Source organism: Staurois parvus, unplaced genomic scaffold (genome assembly GCF_062004578.1).
Source record: "Staurois parvus isolate SC_StPar_1 unplaced genomic scaffold, SC_StPar_1.0 ptg000656l, whole genome shotgun sequence".
Taxonomy (NCBI): domain Eukaryota; kingdom Metazoa; phylum Chordata; class Amphibia; order Anura; family Ranidae; genus Staurois; species Staurois parvus.
The window spans coordinates 1,587,787-1,607,932 of record NW_028318452.1 but is presented as its reverse complement, the minus strand read 5'-3'; the positions used below and the strand labels follow the sequence as shown (position 1 = coordinate 1,607,932).

The following is a 20,146-nucleotide window of genomic DNA, read 5'->3' as shown; positions in this document are numbered from 1 at the left end:
TTTTAAATCAAAACTTTAAATGTATCAAATTTAAATATTTCTTTGTTACCATGCTCATAAGTTGTGTGAATGCAACACTGTTAACATAAAAATATAATAAAAAAAAGTATCAAACTGTTGGGGATGTGTACCTATAAAATCTCGACACATTAACAAGAGCCACAGGAAAAGCAGTACAGCTTTTGTTCATATTTTACGATTGCACAGATGATTACTAAACACGCATATATTCTTTTTTCCTTTTTTTTGTTGATGTTCTTGCAGATTACTACAACTACTACTATTCCTATTATGAAAATCAAAACACAAGTACATCCACCAACGTGGATGCAAACCAGGAAAGCTGCCCAACTGAGGTGACCCCAGAAACAGCAACAGATGAACAGGAACCCCCCAAAGCAGACAGCAGTCCATGTGCAGGAGGAGAACAAGAAACAGATTATGCCCAACATGTTGTGGTAGGATAAATTCTATTGATTCTTACTGGTAATATAAAAATTGGATGTTCTATACATAATGGAAACATAAAGAAAATAATTTAATCTCTATCTTTGGCTGGAATGCTTAGATGTTGTTTTTACCATGGAAGGACTGCAAACAAATCATTTACAATATGCATAGAAAAATGCTTTCTTCATGCATCTCTTTACCACCAGTGTTGTAAGTAGACACATTAGCCATAAAGTGCTTTAGTTTAACCACTTTGCCCTCCTGAGGATTTACCCCCCCCCCCCCCTTCCTGACCAGGCCATTTTTTGCATTACGATGCTGTGTTACTTTAACTGACAATTGCATGGTCATGCAATGCTGCACCCAAATTAAATTTACATCCTTTTTTTTTTTTTTTTTTTCCCACGAGTAGAGCTTTTTTTGGTGGTATTTGATTACCTGTTCGTTTTTTTTAAGTTTTTGCGCTATTAGAAAAGAAAAAGACCGACAATTTTGAGAAAAAAACAAAAACAATATTTTTGACTTTTTGCTATTTAAATATGTCCAGTAAAAATTAAAAAAAATCACATTTCGTCATAAAATTAGGTCAGAATGTATTCTGCTACATGTCTTTTGCTAAAAAAAAAAAAAAAAAAAAATGTAAATGAATTGGTTTACGTGAACGTTATTGCATTTAGAAATGGCAATATAGATACTGGAATTTTTTTTGAACATTTTTACTAGTAATGGTGGTGATCAGCGACTTATAGCTGAACTGCGACGGGCATTCTGACACTGGGGGGAACTGACTTTGTGTCACTGACATCCCCAGTGACACCAATACAGTGATCTGTTGTAATAAAAAGCACTAACACTGTACTAACGGCACTGGGCAGGAAGGGGTTAATATGCGGGGCGATCAAAGGGTTAACTGTGTGCTGTGTGCCGTTTTACACTGTGTCCTGTGTTAGCGCTTCACTGTAAGCACACTGCTTTGCATGGCTGTGCTACACACACAGCCATACAAAGCAGTGTGCAGGAGCTGACAGGGGAGAGAACTGTTTTGTTTACAAACAGTTCCCCCAGGCCCCCCCCCCCCTCCCCCGCTGGAAATGCTCGGCAATCACCGGGCGCCTGTGAGTAATGGCGGCACGGGTAGGGTGTGCATGCAGCTTGCACGTGCCCCCTACCCGGAAATGCAAAATCACGTATATATAAGTGATTTTGTGCACCCGTGCTGCCCTGTAGCAGTACTTAAATTGACACTGATGATTGCCTTTGGCAGATAGAAACAGTGTTGCAAACAGAAAAAGTATATACACTTACTGCTCTGACAGGTCCCTACTGCCTCCTGACTTTACAAGTGGAATTCCAGGCATACCCTAAGACTAAATCTACTCCCACCCCCATTCCAAGACTATTTTATCTTCCCTGTAAAAGAAAAAGATTTGTATACTTATTCTAAAGCCGCTCTGGGCACATCACTGGCTTCCGGCTTCAGTATAGAGGAGGTACAGCAACAATGGATGCCCCATAGTAAGCCTTTGGGTGACGTCATCGCCCAGGCTCTGTAGCTGTTGCCTCTCCTCTACACTGAAGCCACCATTGGAAGTCTGTCATGTGACCAGACTAGAGTGCCTTTAGAATAGGTAAGTGTAGACACTTTAACAGGGTAGATGGGGAGCAGATTTAGGCTTAGTTAGGGTTTGACTGGAACACTTGAAACACGTTTTACATTTCTACTATGGGCCTGTTTATTCAGCAATAACTTTGTCATTACTTAAGATAAAAATGTAATACATATACTGTTTTTTTTTTAAACAAGAAACCAGGCTTTTTTCATTAATATTGTCTAGCAACAGTTTACTTTTCGCAATCCTTAAACAATTTAACGAAACAAAACAGGGCAGAAGGACTGGACATGTTACACATGCCTTGTGTACAATGTTAACATTTTTGGGGGGCATGTATAACACGCCCAGAGTCTGTAACTGGTTAATGAGCAGTGAGTGTATTGACTTTTTTCCAAATTCATCTTCCAAGACCGCACATGAGAAAAAGGCTCCTCCTCCCCACCCAAATGGAAACACATCATCCACAATCAAATAAAAAGAGCACAGTCACTTACTGTGTCAGTTTATTTTTTTGTTTCCTCAGGCTTACTTATGCAGGCCATAGACGGTTCGTTTATCGGCCGATTTTTCGTCCGAAAGAATAATCGGACGATTTTCGCACTGTTAGTGGGGCAATGGCATTGGCCGATTTTCGCAGTTCCTCCTCATTTCATTTATCAGTCATGCTGGAAAATTTGTGAAAAAACGGCCGATTTTTGCAATCATTGGTGGCAGCGTCGGTTTACAGAACGAACGATGTTTAGTTTTTCGGACGAAAAATCGGCCGATAAACGAACCGTCTATGGCCTGCATTAGCAGGAACATTGAAAGTGGTTTGTTATTTTTCCCTTCAGGAGTACGTGCTAGTTGCAGGGGCATCCTAGTATATGCTCATCCATGAATCCAGGGACAGTGGACTTGGAGGGGTTGCATATCTGGGGTTTTCATGGTTACTTTTGGAAATATCGTAGTTGTGGGAACCTCCATCCCCATCACGTTGTTGGTCTTCCCCAAGGTTCCTTCTCTGTCGGAGGAGCAGCAACTATCCCCGTGGGCACCGAGGCTCTTCACTTCCATGTATGTGGTGTGGATGCTGGCCATACCCTGTCACAAGGGGGTTCTCTGTGCATGTCCCTCCTTCCTTCTGAGGGTGGTGTCTGGTTTACACCAGGTTTAGTCTGTTCTGCCTTCCCTGTGTATGCATCCTTTGTACCTGGAAGAAAGTGTGCTGCAGGGATCAGCAGGTGGTTGTTTGTGTTTCTACCTTTTGGGGGTCGTGCTTTGTCCTTCTCCTTCATGGCACACTGCTCCAGAGTGATTGGTGCCCCCTGTGCATTCTGACATCAGGCGTCTGTGCCTCCTGTTCTTCAGAAGACTACCTGGTTGTCTGTGCTCACTTTCACCAAGTTGCTTCTTGTTTTTGGCAGCAAAGTTTTAAGGTTCCTTTTCCCCCTGAGAGGGGCTTGTGTGGGTCATTGGCTTGTTTGCCTGGCTTCCTGTAATTTTTCTTTGTTCGCGCCCCCCATTGAGGCACTGCTTTGTGACATCCCTATGGTCAAGCATAGAAGAGCTGTGTCCATCAGTAAACTCAGAGAAAGGGATTTTACGGTAACAAAAAAATCCAGTTTTTCTGTTGCACAATATTATCTGTCTGCCAAAGGCAGCCTGTGCCAGTTTGTGAGATCAATATTTTCAGTAGTTCTGTGGCTAATGTATCTGCTTGCAATAAAGGAATCCTGGTGTTAGAAGAATTGACCGATTATGCAAGTGCTCATTTCATAAGTGAAAGTGAGAGGAAGCACCAGCTAATTCTTTATTATACATTTTATGTGGAATTTCAGCTTAACCCTGACTACTCTTAAAACTGTCTCCTCCACCTCCTAACACCTATGCTAACTAACCTGTAAGAAAGATATCTATACTTATCTATTTACAGCCCACCCAGTATATGTCTTTCTTACACAGGTTAGTTAGCATGAGTGTTAGGAGGGGGAGGGGATAGTTTTAAGAGTAGTCCGGGTTAAGCTGGAATTCCACTTTAAAAACTTTTAACCAGAAGCGAAAATCCCCCAAGATTATTCAATTTCCCCCATTCACACAACAGCTGGTTAACTTGCACATAATAATGTATTGAATTATATTATTGCTGTATTGTCTCCATTTATATTGTAAAGTGCTGCACAAACTGTTGACGCTATATAAATCCTATATAATAGTATGAAAGTCTTACTAAACCCAGGACTTTGCATTCACTCTATCTGGTCTCCCACAGTACACACAACATGGAAGTGCAATTATTGTGACTTCTATCAGTGTTCAAGCAGAGCACTGGTTAAAGTTTTGTGGAGGAGTTTTCTTTCTTTTCTAGGAGGATGCAAAACCCCTGACCTCTGTCTGGACCAGGGGCGGACTGACCATTTGGAAACTCCGGCACTGCCCGAGGGCCCGAGGTCAGTAGGGGGCCCCATGAGATGCCCCTGGTACCTTTTTCATAGGCTTTTTTGAGTTTGGGCAAGGACACAGGGGCCCCATTAACCCCTATTGCCCGGGGGCCCCATGAGTTGTCAGTCCAACCCTGGTCTGGACAATGCTGATTGGCCCTGTGCTGATCACATGCACTCTCCCAAGAAAAAAAAAAAAAGCGCCCTAGCAATACACACCAAACTGAGCATGTGCAGAATGGCTATGGGTTTAGTCTGTCTTATCAGGCGATAACACGTGGACATTTGAACAAGAGAAGGGGCAGAGAAGAAAGGTTCAAACTACCTTTTTATACAATGCAGAGGATTAACATTTTAGGTTCCACAGTGAATATAACAAGCATGCATTACTGCATATATAGGCTGATTTTACTGTTGTGGGTTTTTTATTAGTATAACTAAAGGCAAAACTCTAGTTTTTTTTTTTTTTAGTTTTGAATAGGGTGAAGAGGGATTAGAACCCGTCAATTTTTATTGCTGTTTGTGCCCATGTTAAGGAGATTTCCCTCCTAAACCTCTTGTATTGAACTGTATTGTTGCTGTATTGTCTCCCGTTATATTGTAAAGCGCTGAGCAAACTTGGCGCTATATAAATCCTGTATAATAATAATAATTTCCCCTCTCTGTTTGTCCTGTTTACCATTATCATTTAAAGTGAAAGCAAAAGAAAATCCCAAATTTTGGGTTGTCCCCAGCAAAGTAATAGAGGGAAAATCTTCTAATGGAGGACACTAGTTCTGGTGTCCTGGGGGTCTGCAAAGAATTCTTTTAATTTTCAGGGGCTTCCTCTCACTTCCTGTTTGGCTATGGGACAGGAACTGAAGGTAAATCTTCTCAATGGGACACAGATGATGAAAAAAAAAATCTGATAGGGGTTATAACCCTTCCTTGCTCTAGCGAAAATTTGTCCATAGTTCTATTTTAACCCCTTCACGCCTAAGGGTAAAACAAATCTAAAGGCCTAAGCACAATTCTGCACCGTTGACATGTAATAGCAAAACCGTACATATCATCACAACTACTTTGCACATCCAGGTGGATTATACCTTGATTTTTTTCAGGACAAATTGGGCTTTCATTTGGTGGTAAATGGTAATGGATATCTCCTGATTTTTTTTTTATTATCAAAGGAAAACTGGCCCAAAATAGTAAAAAAAATCCTTTTTTTTTATTTAGCTATGTGTTTCTTGTTATGAACATAACCTACCACCAAAGAGCAACCCAAAATAAATTCTCCAGCTCTTGGCGATCGCAGCGATACCATATATGTGTATGTTATTTGTTGTTTGTACCCGTAGTACAGCCCAGAAACCACAGTGCGCATTTTGTTTTTGTCTTTTTTTTTTATTTTTTTTTTTTACCTAAAACACATTAACACTAACTGACACTGATACCAATTTTTTTTTTAATCTTGACCTTTGACCTTGACCCTGACCTAAACACTAACCCTGGCACTGAACTAGATCAAACCTTGATCTAGGTATTTTTTTTTATTTTTTATTTTATTTTTTTAATATTTATTTATCTTTTTTTTTTTTTTACAAACTTTTTTTTTTCTTCTCTCTGACAGGAGTTCGAGAGATACAATGTATCTCTCTTCTCCATTCATAGAGAGAGAGAGAAAAAAAACAAGGGGGCCGGGCTGCACAGTGACTGATCACTGTGATAGCCAATCAGAGGCTATCACAGCGATCATGTGACCCGGGACCGGGAGTCCCGGGTCCCGATCGTTAGAACGGGACCCGGTGCTCTCAGTGACACCGCGGTCTCGGTGCTGGGAGCGCGCTGAGGGGCGCGCTCCCAACACAAAGACAGGTACGCAAATATGCGGCCCCACGGAAAAAAGCCCAGGTCCGTGAGGCCGCATATTTGTGTTACGTCGGCGTGAAGGGGTTAAGAGAAAAGCCAAAAGTTTTCATCTGTATTTCTCTTTTGGGTCACAGAAGTACATTTACTAATATACTCTTATGTCCCAGAGTCAGCTGATAGTGGTCTATTGCTTCTTTAATATTTTTAAGGTGGCAACCAGCAGAAAACTCACCAATGCTTTAAGAATCTCTTTAGACATAAAAAAACACATCTAGCTAATAAGTACTTTAGAAAGTTTAAATCTATTCTTATCTTCCTCTACAGCACAGTATCAATCAGAAGGTGCAAGCGGGCTCTAATATGGTTGTAGATGTTGGCATCATTTTGTCTTCATGGCAATATAAAGTTTTCGTCTTGTCAGTAACAATTCGCATTTTTGTGAGACTCTGATGGTTGTCTTGCTATATTGGTGAAATAAAAAACTTTTTGTTTATTTCAATTTTTTTTCTTTTTAGGGTGAGGAAGGAACATCACTCGCTGAAAGCCTAAGAGCAACTGCAGAAGCTGCTTTGTCTCAAACTGGCTTTACCTATGATGAGAACACTGGCCTGTACTACGATCACAGTACTGGCTTCTACTATGACTCAGTAAGTCCGTGCTATAGGCCTCTTTCACACCATGTGCAGAGACGTAAACGTTTTCTGCACCTGTTTCTGCTACGGCCCAAAGAAAGAATAATTGTTCTCTACGTTCCCTGCTCACACCACCACACCGGTATCGTGTGTCTTTGTACTTTGCGGAAGTCTACAATGTGTATGCAGTTTAATGCAAAGAAAAAAAAACCTCACGTGACATCAATATTGTGGTGTGAACAGGGCACATAGAAAACAATTGTTTTCTTTGTGTCCTTGTAGAGACCTACATAATAAATATGCACATCTCTGCACATGATGTAAACAAGTCTCTGAAAGTCAAATCTGCGCTTTTTTTTTTCCATCACTTTTTATACACATACAGTGTGTACAGTCTACACACCCCTGTTAAAATGTGATGTTTCTGTGATGTAAAAAAATGAGACAAAAGATAAATAATTTCAGAACTTTTTCCAACTTTTCCTTTTAATGTGACCTAGAAACTGTACAACTCAATTGAAAAACAAACTGAAATCTTTTAGGGGGGGAGTAAACTTAAAAAGCTAAAATAATGTGGTTGCATAAGTGTGTACACCCTCTTATAACAGGGGATGTAACTGTGATCAGAATAAAGCAATCACATTCTAAATCATGGTAAACTGGAGTCAATACACACCTGCCATCATTTAAAGTGCCTCTAATTAACCCCAAATAAAGTTCAGCTGTTATAGTAGGTCTTTCCCAACATTTTCTTAGTCGCATCCTACAGCAGAAGCCATGGTCCTCAGAGAGCTTCCAAAGCATCAGAGGGATCTAATTGTTAAAAGGTATCAGTCAGGAGAAGGGTACAAAAGAATTTCCAAGGCATTAGATATACCATGGAACACAGTGAAGACAGTCACCATCAAGTGGAGAAAATATGGCACAACAGTGACATTACCAAGAACTGGACTTCCCTCCAAAATTGATGAAAAGACGAGAAAAAAAACTGGTCTGGGAGGCTGCCAAGAGGCCTACAGCAACATTAAAGGAAAGGAGCTACAGAAATATTTGGCAAGTACTGGCTGTATGGTACATGTGATAACAATCTCCTGTATTCACCATATGTCTGGGCTATGGGGTAGCGTGAGAAGCATTTTCTTATGAAGAAAAACATCCAAGCCCGGCTAAATTTTGCAAAAACACATCTGAAGTCTCCCAAACGCATGTGGGGAAATGTGTTATGGTCTGATGAAACCAAGGATGAAGTTTTAGGCCATAATTCCAAAATATATATTTGGCGCAAAAACAACCCTGCACATCACCAAAAGAACACCACACCCACAGTGAAGCATGGTGGTGGCAGCATCATGCTTTGGGGCTGTTTTTCTTCAGCTGGAACTGGGGCCTTAGTCAAGGTAGAGGGAAGTATTAACAGTTCCAAATACCAGTCAATATTGGCACAAAACCTTTAGGCTTCTGCTAGAAAGCTTAACATGAAGAGGAACTTCATCTTTTCAGCATGACAATGACCCAAAGCACACATCCAAATCAACAATGGAATGACTTCACCAGAAGAAGATTAAATTTTGGAATGGCCCAGCCAAAGCCCAGACCTGAATCTGATGGAAAATCTGTGGGGTGACATGAAGAGGGCTGTGCACAGAAGATGCCCTCGCAATCTGACAGATTTGGAGTATTTCTGCAAGGAAGCGTGGGCAAATATTGCCAATCCAAGATGTGCCATGCTGATAGACTCATACCCAAAAAGACTGAGTGCTGGAATCAAATCAAAAGGTGCTTCAACAAAGTATTCGATTAAGGGGTGCACACTTATGCAACCATATTATTTTAGTTTTTTTTTATATTTACTTCCCTCCACCTAAAAGATTTTAGTTTGTTGTCCAACTGAGTTGTACAGTTTATAGGTCACATTAAAGGTGGAAAAAGTTCTGAAATTATTCATTTGTCTAACTTTTTTACATCACAGAAACTTGACATTTTAACAGGTGTGTGTAGACCTTTTATATCCACTGTATGGTGTGAACAAGGCCTTGCATTTTAATTTGCAGTCAGTCAGCAGTGTTTTATGTGGTGCAGCTTCCTCTGGACAAATAATGTAACACCACAATGTTAATATGTGACAATATAATATTTTATTAAATTTGGCAATTAGGAATCCCAGCTATATTATGATCCTTCCACTGGAATATATTACTACTGTGATGTGGAGAGTGGACGATACCAGTTTCATTCAAGAGTGGACCTACAATCCTATATGGACACGCACACACAACCAAGCAAAGAAAAGAAAGTGAAGAAGAAAAAGCGAGAGCCAGTGAGTTCTCAGGAAGAGGACAGGGTAAGTAACTAGCTTCATTCACTTAATTAGAATTGCATAACACATGGCAGGGTGTGACCCTTCAGGTGGGCAATGATCTGTTTGGCCACAGTTGGCTATATGCTTGCTTTGTTGGGTCCATATGACAAAGATTCAAAAGTGGTTATACATTACTGTAGCATCGTGCATCAGAGTAGAATAGGAGCTGTTACTGTGAATTGTTGTTTGGAGTTGGAAACTCCAGGCCTGCCATCCTCCTTCAATACCCAGTGAACCACCAACCTGAAAGAGTGTGTGTGCATAGAATGTGTCAATCCTTACAGTCCTGCTTCGTTCTGGTCAGCGACTCCCCAAATAGTGAAGTAACCCTAAAATTGCATGCTTGTAGTTTATACCTGCAAAACATGTTGGCAGTGACGGCTCCAATATTTCCATTTTTATCTAACACGTTCTTTTTAAGATCACTTAGCCATGAAAAACTTTTGCATGCAGTGACACTCCAAATTGCAAGAGCAGTTCACCTCGCATATATTAAATAATGAAAAACTAAATGGGATCTGAAAAGAAATGTTACTTTTTCAGTGGAGCTCAGCTGGCAATATGTGGCCCACTAGCAGCCGCTCTTTCTCTTTCACTTAAAGTATATCTAAAGCTCGAACAATTTTTTTTTTCCTTCACCATTGCTGGATAGAATTCTCATCACTTTCTGCCCTATAGGCTCAACAGGAAGTGAAAGGATATATTTCCTGTGAGGGATATCTCCTAGACATTTATGGCAGGAACAAGTCTTCTGGTGGCAACTCAAAATTTTTCATTAAGGCCTCAACAGCCACAGCGCACACCCATGCAAGGGCCGTATTTGCCTACGGACACAGGTGATCACGTGATGTGGTAAAAGGCAAATCACAGTGGCCTTTTACCACGTGATCAGCTGTGTCCAGTTCACCAGGTAAATACAGTTGCCGGTTATCAGCTGCACTTTCCTCATGCTGTCGCAACATGAGGAAAGTACTGTCGAGAACCGTGAATTGTCAGAGAATGGATTGGCACTGATAAGGCGCCCTGATGATCAGTGCCCATTAGTGCCGCCCAGCAGTGCTGCCAGTCAGTGCTGCCTCATCAGTGCTGCCTATCCATGCCACCTCATCAGTGCCTATCAGTGCAGCCTCATCAACGCACATCCGTGAAGGAGAACAAGTACCAGTTTGCAAAATTTTACAATAGAAACAAAGAAAAACTTTTTTTTTTTCTAATATTTAGTTTTTTTGTTTATAGCGCAAAAAATAAAACACCCAAAGAAAGCTTTGTGTGAAAAAAAAAATTATAAAATTCATATGGGCACAATATTGCATGACCGTGCAATTTGTCATTCAATGTGCAACATTGCTGAAAGCTGAAAATTGGCCTGGGCACGAAGGGGGTATAAGTGCCCAGTAGTCAAGTGGTTAATGGAGCCTCAGTGTTCAGCTTGTTAAAGTGTAATACAAAGGTCACTCTGGATATTGCCCTTTTTTAAAAAATCAACTGCAATGTCCATATTTTTCTGTTATGGAATTAGGGATTTAAATACACTCAAACTTACTGAATTAAAAAAGAAAAGCGGTGTCGACGTTGTATCTGACTCCTAGTCATGATTTTTTTTTATTTACTTTTGACAGATTTGCATTGAAATTAAATTCAAGTGGGATTTTCCCTTGCATAGATGAGATTTCCTTTTACTTCCTGTTGTTCCTCCTGGACAGGAAGTTAGGGGAAATGAGAGTTCCTAATGCTTCGCAACTGTGAAACCTGAAAAGAAGATTTTGCCTGGAGTTACGCTTTAGTTTTTCATTAGCCACTAGTGCTTTTCATTTGTTGGTATATTATTGGTATCTGAAATGATTTTTTTGTGTATACAGGCGCTTCTCCTAATAACATTTAATATCTGATCAAGAGTTTAGAGCCATAGCTGCCATTATGAATAATCCAAGAAATTGTTGTAGAATCTGACACATTGATGGGAAGTATCGAACATATGGGCAGCATTGGTCTGTCTCATGGCTGATGATTGTTTTAAGAATGGACAAATGTTAATTTTAAGAATATGTATATATATGACCAGCATTATTTTAATATTTGTTTTGCTATAAAAGCCAGTATTATTGTAATCATTATTAAACTGTGTGATAAAATCTGATATTGATGAAGTCTGTTTCTCATGTGGAAAGTTGAGTTTTCCCAGCACTGATAAAAAGGATATATGCTTTACAGGGATAACCTACTTCATTTTTTTTTACAAGCGAACAGGCAGCTTAGGTTAGGCCCTCATATAAAGTGCATTTGCTTTCCTCTGCTATTATTATGCTTTCTACAATCTTCAGACTTACGATGCCTCGGTATAACATGGGATTTAGGGTAGCTTGCAGATCCCTTTTTTTTCAGGTTGAAAAATTTAATTGAAAAGTCTTCGGTTTATAGACTGAACCAAAATGGAACTGAAGGTCCATATATTAATAATTGTTCTAGAAAATGCTTCTCATATATCAAGTATGAACTGTAAATTCAAAAATGGTTTTTAATACATAAAACAAACCCGTGACAAGCTGGCATTGTGTAAATGTTGAAAACCTACTACCATCTGGTGGTTGAAAGAGGGCTTTTTCTGATGGGCAGCAGCCTGTGTTCTCCAACCCACCCCCCTGAAAGGTAATCCACAGTGGATTGCAATTCAGAGGGTTTTTGACAGATGGTGAGAAGGGGTTATGTTGCCTCCTCACTGCTTGTTTTAACCCCAAAGAGGCTGAAAGACATTGCTGCAACAGCCTGCATTGCATAGGTAGGACAGTTGTGTTGCAGCCCCATATATTTAAATGTGTCACATTTAGTGGTGATACTGTTCTTTTGAATGTGATATGAAGTTTAATTTTAGTTGCAAAGCTTCCTTAGGTTGCGTGGTCAGGGGAAGGGGCAATAAAACCACAGCTCAGCCATCTGCTTTTACTGCTGCCTGTCTGCCCATGTTTATGAGCCATTAAAATGATTGTAAAACTGATTTTTAAAAAATAAAAAGATATACTTGCCTAAAAAGATATTATACGTCTACAGGAAGAGCACTGTCTGCTCTTCCTTTTCTTCAGGTGCCCCCTGAGCAAGCTATGCGCTGAGGGGGCACCCATGCGGCTGTGCTCCTGAGCCGGGCTGTGTGCATCCATAGACACACAGTGTGGCTCGGCGACACACCCGGCTCCCTCCTCACAGGATTTGACTTACAACAGCTGGAGCCTATTGCTCCCACTGTTCTCTGTATCTCCTGTGAGACTAGGAAGAGGGGAGAGTACAGTGCTGCTGCAGCCTGGGACGGCATTGGATCAATTAACTCAGTCAGGTAAGTGTTTAGAGACGAGGAAGGAACAAGTAGTTTGGCGTATTGTACCTTAATGTATAGAATGCGTTCTGCTAAAAACCACTTCGACTTTAGAACCATTATAATCGTTGCACTAACTGATTATCTATAGCAATGCCTGAATCTGTCTGCCACAGGCAGAACAATGTAAATTCGCTCAGGGCCAATAATCTAAATGACTGTAATAAAATGAAATCCAGTTATGATAGCTTACAACATTTTGCAGGTTTGGTTTTTCTGCTTACCCCATATGCAGGCTAGAAAATATGTTGTAAAAGGGCAATGTCCTACTATTTATTTTCTCATACTGTCACCCAACAAAATACTTTATTGTATGTCTTCGACTGTATTTTCTGATTATTTTCCACTGGAGGGGTTTATTAAATTATTTAACATATTCATAAAAAACCTTTCAAAAAAAGATCAAAGTGGTTACAAATAAATGTTACCTACATGTTTACATAAAAATACACAATCCTTCTCCAGGCCCTGGTTTAACAAGTTGCAGACTTAATTTTGATCACCTTGATTTATGCTGACTATTATCCTGTATTTAGGTACCAAACTTGACAGAAAACATGGCTAGCTTAAGGATTTCTCCCTATGGATACACCTCATCTTATAAAGGTAGAGTTTTTTTCTTTTTTTTTTTTTTATCGAGACTTTGTAATAGACACCCAGAATAGTACATACACAAAAAGGATAACAAGGATTCAATAGTAATCTGGCATAAACCTAACAAGTGAATGTTCAGAATGGAATACCCTGAATCAGAGGGTATTAGAAATCTAAAGTCAAACGGGCAGCACAGTGGCTAAATGGTTAGCACATTTCACCCGGCAGTACTAGAGTCGTTGGTTGGAATCCCAGCCACGGCACCACGTGCCTGGAGTTTGCATGTTCTCCCCGTGCCTGCGTTTGTTTCCTCCGGGTACTCCGGTTTCCTCCCACACTCCAAAGACATTCTGGTAGGTGAATTGGCTGCTGTCTAAATTGGTCCTAGTATGTGTATGTATGAATGAGTTAGGAACCTTAGATTGTACACCCCTTGAGGGTTAGGGACTGATGTGAATGTACAATATACAGTTGTGTTCAAAATAATAGCAGTGTGTTGAAAAAAGTGAATAAAGCTCAAAATCCTTCTAATAGCTTTTATTTCCATAAACACAAATGCATTGGGAACACTACACATTCTATTCCAAATCAAAACATGAAGAAAAATATATCAAATTTGTGTTGTTCCTCTAAAAAAAATTGAAGAAAAGTGAATATTAGACTGTTCAAAAAAATAGCAGTGTTTGTATTCTTCTTTACAAACTCAAACATTCACTATATAAACTGAAAAATGTTTGAAGATTTTGCTTTCCTTTGAATCACTTAATGAATATTTAGTTGTATAAGCACTGTTTCTGAGAACTGCTGTACATCTGTGTTGCATGGAGTCAACCAACTTCTGGCACCTGTGAACAGGTATTCCAGCCCAGGATGATTGGACTACATTCCACAGTTCTTCTCTATTTCTTGGTTTTGCCTCAGAAACTGCATTTTTGATGTCACCCCACAAGTTTTCTATTGGATTAAGATCCGGGGATTGGGCTGGCCACTCCATAACGTCAATCTTGTTGGTCTGGAAGCAAGATGTTGCACGTTTTACTGGTGTGTTTGGGGTCGTTGTCTTGTTGGAACACCCATTTCAAGGGCATTTCCTCTTCAGCATAAGGCAGCATGACCTCTTCAAGTATTCTGATGTATTCAAACTGATCCATGATCCCTGGTATGCTATAAATAGGCCCAACACCGTAGTATGAGAAACATCCCCATATCATGATGTTTGCACAACCATGCTTCACTGTCTTCACAGTGTACTGTGGCTTGAATTCAGTGTTTGGGGGTCGTCTGACAAACTGTCTCCGGCCACTAGACCCAAAAAGAACAATCTTACTTTCATCAGTCCACAAAATGTTGCGCCATTTCTCTTTAGGCCAGTCAATGTGCTCTTTGGCAAATTGTAACCTCTTCAGCATGTCTTTTTTTCAACAGTGGGACTTTGCGGGGGCTTCTTGCAGATAGCTTGGCTTCACATAGGCCTCTTCTAATTGTAACAGTCCTCACAGGTAACTTTAGACCTTCTTTGATCTTCCTGGAGCTGATTGTTGGCTGAGTCCTTGCCATTATGGCTATTCTTCTATCCATTCGAATGGTAGTTTTTCTCTTTCTTCCACCTCTTTCAGGTTTTGGTTGCCATTTTAAAGCATTTGTGATTATTTTAGCTGAGCAGCCTATCATTTTCTACACTTCTTTATCTGTTTTCACCTCTCCAATCAACTTTTTAATCAAGGTACGCTATTCTTCTGAACAATGTCTGGAATGACCCATTTTCCTCAGAATTTCAGAGAGAAATGCACTGTAACCAGCATGTACAACATTTGCTGCCTTCCTTCCTTAAATAAGGGCAATAATTTCCACCTGTTTTTCAAAGAATGAATGACCTCACTAATAGAGGTCCACACTGCTATTATTTTGAACATGCCCCTTTCAATTAGTGATTCAATTACACAGAATCAGCAGCATGCATGTCATGACTGTTGGGTCTGTTGGATTCCTATTACTCTACTACACCTGCTAGTAAATTATTTGCCATGTAGAAATATCATTTCTACCAAAAACAGTGATTGATCCGGTTAGTGATGTCTGACTGCTATTATTTTGAACACAACTGTATATGTAAAGCGCTGTGTAAATTGACGGCGCTATATAAGTACCAATAATAATAATTAAAAATAAATAAATAATAAAAGCGTTCTAAGTGACTTGATCTGGTGAACCATGGACAGAATAGGATCGCCTTACTGGGGATGGGAACCAAAAAACCCCCTGGGTGAGGAACAACTTTTATATATTAGGAGGGGGGGGGGTCACAATGGCTTTGGACTGGCTTTCCTTTAACCTCCTCCCGACCACCATATAAGGTAATGACGGACGCAAGGTGGCTCTGTTGTTCTGGGAGGACGTCATATGATGTCCTCCCACTCTAACCGTGCATGCGCAGCTCCGGGAGCATGCAGTGCGGCGATCGATGGTGCGCTGTGTCCTCAGGACACAGCGGATCACCGATCAACAGAAAAAGCCAAAGATGTCGGCTCAGTCATGTGATCAGCTAGGGAAATGCCGGTTACCGGCATTGCTCTCCTCACTAGCTGTCATGCTGACAGCTTGAGAGGAGAACCGGTAATCAGCATTCCTCAGAGGGGACATGTACACTGATCATCAGGGCACTGATGATCAGTGTGCCCTAATGATCAGTGTAGCCCCAGCAGTGCCACCTGTCAGTGTCCATCAATGCCAGCTGTTATTGCTCATCAATGACACCTGCCAGTGCCCATCAGCACCTCATCAATGCCACATATCAGTGCCTACCAGTGCACATCAATGCCACATATCAGTGCCCATCTGAGCTGCCTTTCAGTGTCACCTATCAGTGCCGCCTATCAATGCCCATCAGTGTCACCTATCAGTGCTGCCTATCAGTGCCATATATGAGTGCTGCCTTTCAGTGCCCATCAGTGATGCCTGTTAATGCCCATCAGTGCCACCTACTAGTGCCTCCTCATCAGTGCCTCCTATCAGTGCAGCCTATCAGTGCCCATCACGGCAGCCTCATTACTGCACATCAGTGAAGGAGAAAGATCACTTACTTACAAAATGTTATAAAAAAAAAACTAAAACGTTTTTTGTTTTTTTTTCTTTTCAAAATTTTCAGTTGTTTTTGGTTTGTTTAGCAAAAAATAAAAACCCCAGAGGTGATTAAATACCACCAAAAAAAAGCTCTATCTGTCTCAAAAAAATGATAAAAATGTCATATGGGTACAGTGTTGCATGACCGCGCAATTGTCATTCAAAGTGCGACAGCGCTGAAAACTGGCCTGGGCAGGAAGGGGGGTATAAGTGCCCAGTAGGCTAGTGGTGAAGGAGGAAATGGGTTTGCTGTGGGAGTGAGTTGATTCCTTGTCTGCATTGCATTCTGGATAGGGGAATTAATTTGATTTTTATGGCTTTTAGTCCTCTGACCGTTGTTGTTTTTTGTTGATTGATTTATTGATTTTGGGTATAGAGTGCAGAATGGAGTAATATTTTTGTTTTGGACAGTGTGTTCCAGGTACAACAGTCTAAGATGGGAATTTCCTTCAGTTTGGGAGATTTCCTGTAACTTCTGCAGTATCTCTGGAACAGGTAGTGGTACACGGATAGCAATGAAAATAGAAGAGGTTTTAACACTTCCCTACTTCATCCAAACAAAACGTTTTTGTACTTTCTTGCTCTTTTCAGAGCTAAGGCTTCTGTCAGTATGTTGAAGTCTGCCATGCTTTCTGGAATGACAGATGCCCAAAAGTGTGCTTTGACTTCACTATATCATCCCTAGGATGCTGCAGGACACAATAGAGTCATAGAGGCCAGCAGGAGGAACCATTGAGCACTGCAGGGTATATGAGCATCTGACACACCTGGAAATATTGGATGCTGAAGATTCTGCTGGAGACTATAACTCTCCAAGAGCATAAAACTTTAAATGTCTTAAAGCAACATTAAACCATGATTTTTTTTTTTAATTATTCTTTTTATATGGGCCACCAAGTGGGTTATACCATAATGTGCTATTGTGTCCTCCAGCACTGTAATATCATTGATGCTGTGGGTCCCAGGTGCTTCCACCTTCATGCAGTCTTCCTTCCGGGTTCCATCTCTTTGGTTGCTTGAATGACCAAAATTAATAACCATTGATACAGTGATGTCTCCAACCCAAAACCAGTCTTCCTTGATGCGTTTCACCACTCCTGGCTTGCATACAAGGATAGAGGGAGACTTACCCTATCCTTGTGAGAAAGCCAGGAATGGTAAAAAGTAGTGGTGCCCCAAAATGAGAATTCTTGGACCGAAAATTCAGGATGCGTTTTTTTTTTTTTATTAATAATGTTTTTGATATATAATTGTATTATATTCAACTTTTTAATTAATATCATGAATTTAAATTAATAGAAATTTATTTTCAGCACCTTTCGGCTAATAGGCTGCTTTCACACTGGGCAGTTTTTGCAGCGCTTTTGTGCTAAAAAAGGCTCAAGAAAAATGCATTCCTTTTAAATTCAATTTCTGCCTTCACACTGTTCTGTTGTGCTTCCTTTGCGGTGGTAAAAATCCTACTTGCTGCAATTTTAGTGCATATTTGGGGAGGAAAAAAAAACGCACCTCCCCATTTGAGGCCTGGTTCACATCAATGCGTTTTTTAAGACTTTTTGCAGAAACGCTCTTCAGTCCATTTAACATGGTTTCCTATGAGACACGTTCACATTTTATGCTTTTTTTGAGCTGCTGTGTTTTCGGATTAGGTCAGGGACTTTTTAAATGCAAAACATTGCATATTTGGTTCAATAGACTTCAATGGAGACTCTGCAGAAAACGTTTATTGCGTTTTTTATATGTTTTCACGTGTTCATGCGTTTTTAATCTGCCCAGCAACAAGTTGGCCTAAAAAAAAACAAAACCGCAAAATATGTCAAACGCGCATACAGAAATGCACTGCAAAACGACAAATTGCAAACCACTGGTGTGAACCGGTCCCAGAATGCATTGAAATCGCATCAAATATGCACGTGTTTGATGTGTTAAAAACTGCAAAACGCATAAAAGAAACGTCAAAAACGTGTGTGCAAAAATGCAAACCGCATTTCAAAACTGACATAACGTAAACTGCATTGGTGTCAACCAGGCCTGAAAAGCATTAAAAGTTTTTAATTTTTTTAATGCGTTTTTTAATCTGTCCAGCAACAAGTTGGCCAAAAAAAAATTAAACGCATCAAAAAATGCGTCAAAAACACACATGCCAAAACACACTTCAAAATGGACAAAACGCAAAATGTATTGGTGTGAACTAGGCTTGAAATGCATTGAAAACCCATCAAAAACGCACACGCGTTGCTTTTTGATGCATTTTTTTGAGTCACGTGACCTATGATAAACACATCCTAAATGTGGTAAAATCGCGTGTTTTTGGAAGCCATTATTGGCACTTTTTTTCCAAACCGCAAAATGCCAATAACACTATTTTTGGCCGATACATTTGGGGACATCACTGTATCAATGGTTATTGATTATTAAAAATACTGTAAGAAGAGCTAGTTGGAGTGCGGCTGATATTATTATTATTTTTCTTCTCCTATTTTCAATGAAGAGTGGGGACTGATTGTGATGACTGTCCATGTGCAAGAGAGGCCAGCCTTGAGCAGAGCCATGGATGTGTGTAAGGCCATTATAATGTTACTTCAGCAGCTGCGCATGGGAGTCACACCACCACTGCACACATTGGGTGCTGTATATGTGCACTGAGCTGCACATATGCGACTTAGTGTACATGACCGCTGACAGGCGGGGTGCATTTATGACAGAAGAGACCTATAGGCTTGCTGCTGTCATAAAAACCCTACACGTCAGTAACTTTTTAAGTTTTTAATACTGATTTCATGGGTACCATCCCAAGAGATGAATAGGCTGTTGCTTATTTCTTGCAGTTTGTGTAATGATTAATAAAGTCAGTGTTCAAAGCGTTGTAAACCTCAGACCTGAAATAGGAACAAAGCACATCCTTCAATACGGTATACTTGTCTCTATCCAAAACACTGAGTGTGATCTCTCTCTGCTGCCTTGTCCCTCTGCTATCTGCATGAATCACTTCTGATTTTCCAAACGCAAGAGATAAAAGGGTGACAAGGGAGGGATCTCCAGCACACAGCCTGTGACTGATATCTCAGCTCTGTTCCTGTGTGCTGTGTGAAGGCAGGGGGGGGGGGTGTCCCTTTCCTCCAATCAGCTCTCCTCATTGGCTTCTGCAGAATTTAACTTCAGATCCTCACCCCCTGCTTTTTAGCTTTTCAGAGATGAGACATCCTGTATACATTCTGTACTTTGAATGCCTGTAGAGGACAAATTGGTTCCAGATAAAAAGGTACAACATATGTAGGAGGATTTGTTTCTTCTCTGTGTAATACCTGATGACCGTCACTTCCCTGGGTATATGTAAGGGTTTACAACCACTTTAAAGCCGCTCCCCCTCCCCCCAAAAAAGGGTTAGATTCCTAAGGTAGGTTCCAGTTTGGGGATCTTTATCAAAAGTCAAAGAGTATAAATTGAGGAACATTTAAGGTTTTTCTTTGTTTCAGTGGAAGATTAGTGATTTGTCTAAATTTCTGCCATATAGGGGGTTATTTACTACAGCTTGGGAGTACAAATTTTGGTGCAATTCTGCATAGAAACCAATCGGCTTCCAGGTTTTATTGCCAAAGCTTAACTGAATAAGTTGAAGTTAGAAGCTGATTGGCTACCGTGCACAGCTGCACAAGATTCTGAGTGCACCGGTTTAAAGAAATCAACCCCATAATGTCTATGTTCAGCATTTATCCTAGTATTGGCCCATTCTTTTGTTTTCTCTA

At 40.4% G+C, this 20,146-nt stretch overlaps 1 protein-coding gene across 2 annotated transcripts in view; it reads left to right on the top strand.

Annotated features, from left to right (window-relative positions):
* Positions 1-20,146, top strand: part of AGGF1 (angiogenic factor with G-patch and FHA domains 1) — a 47,365-nt gene that overhangs the window by 6,508 nt on the left and 20,711 nt on the right. The window contains exons 3-6 of one of the 2 annotated variants that reach the window (XM_089694215.1): positions 265-458; positions 6,847-6,978; positions 9,119-9,304; positions 13,223-13,292. In XM_089694215.1, coding sequence (XP_089550341.1) covers positions 265-458; positions 6,847-6,978; positions 9,119-9,304; positions 13,223-13,292 — 582 coding nt within the window. The remainder of the gene's footprint in view (positions 1-264; positions 459-6,846; positions 6,979-9,118; positions 9,305-13,222; positions 13,293-20,146) is intronic. The other variant, XM_089694214.1, reaches the window with a different exon arrangement.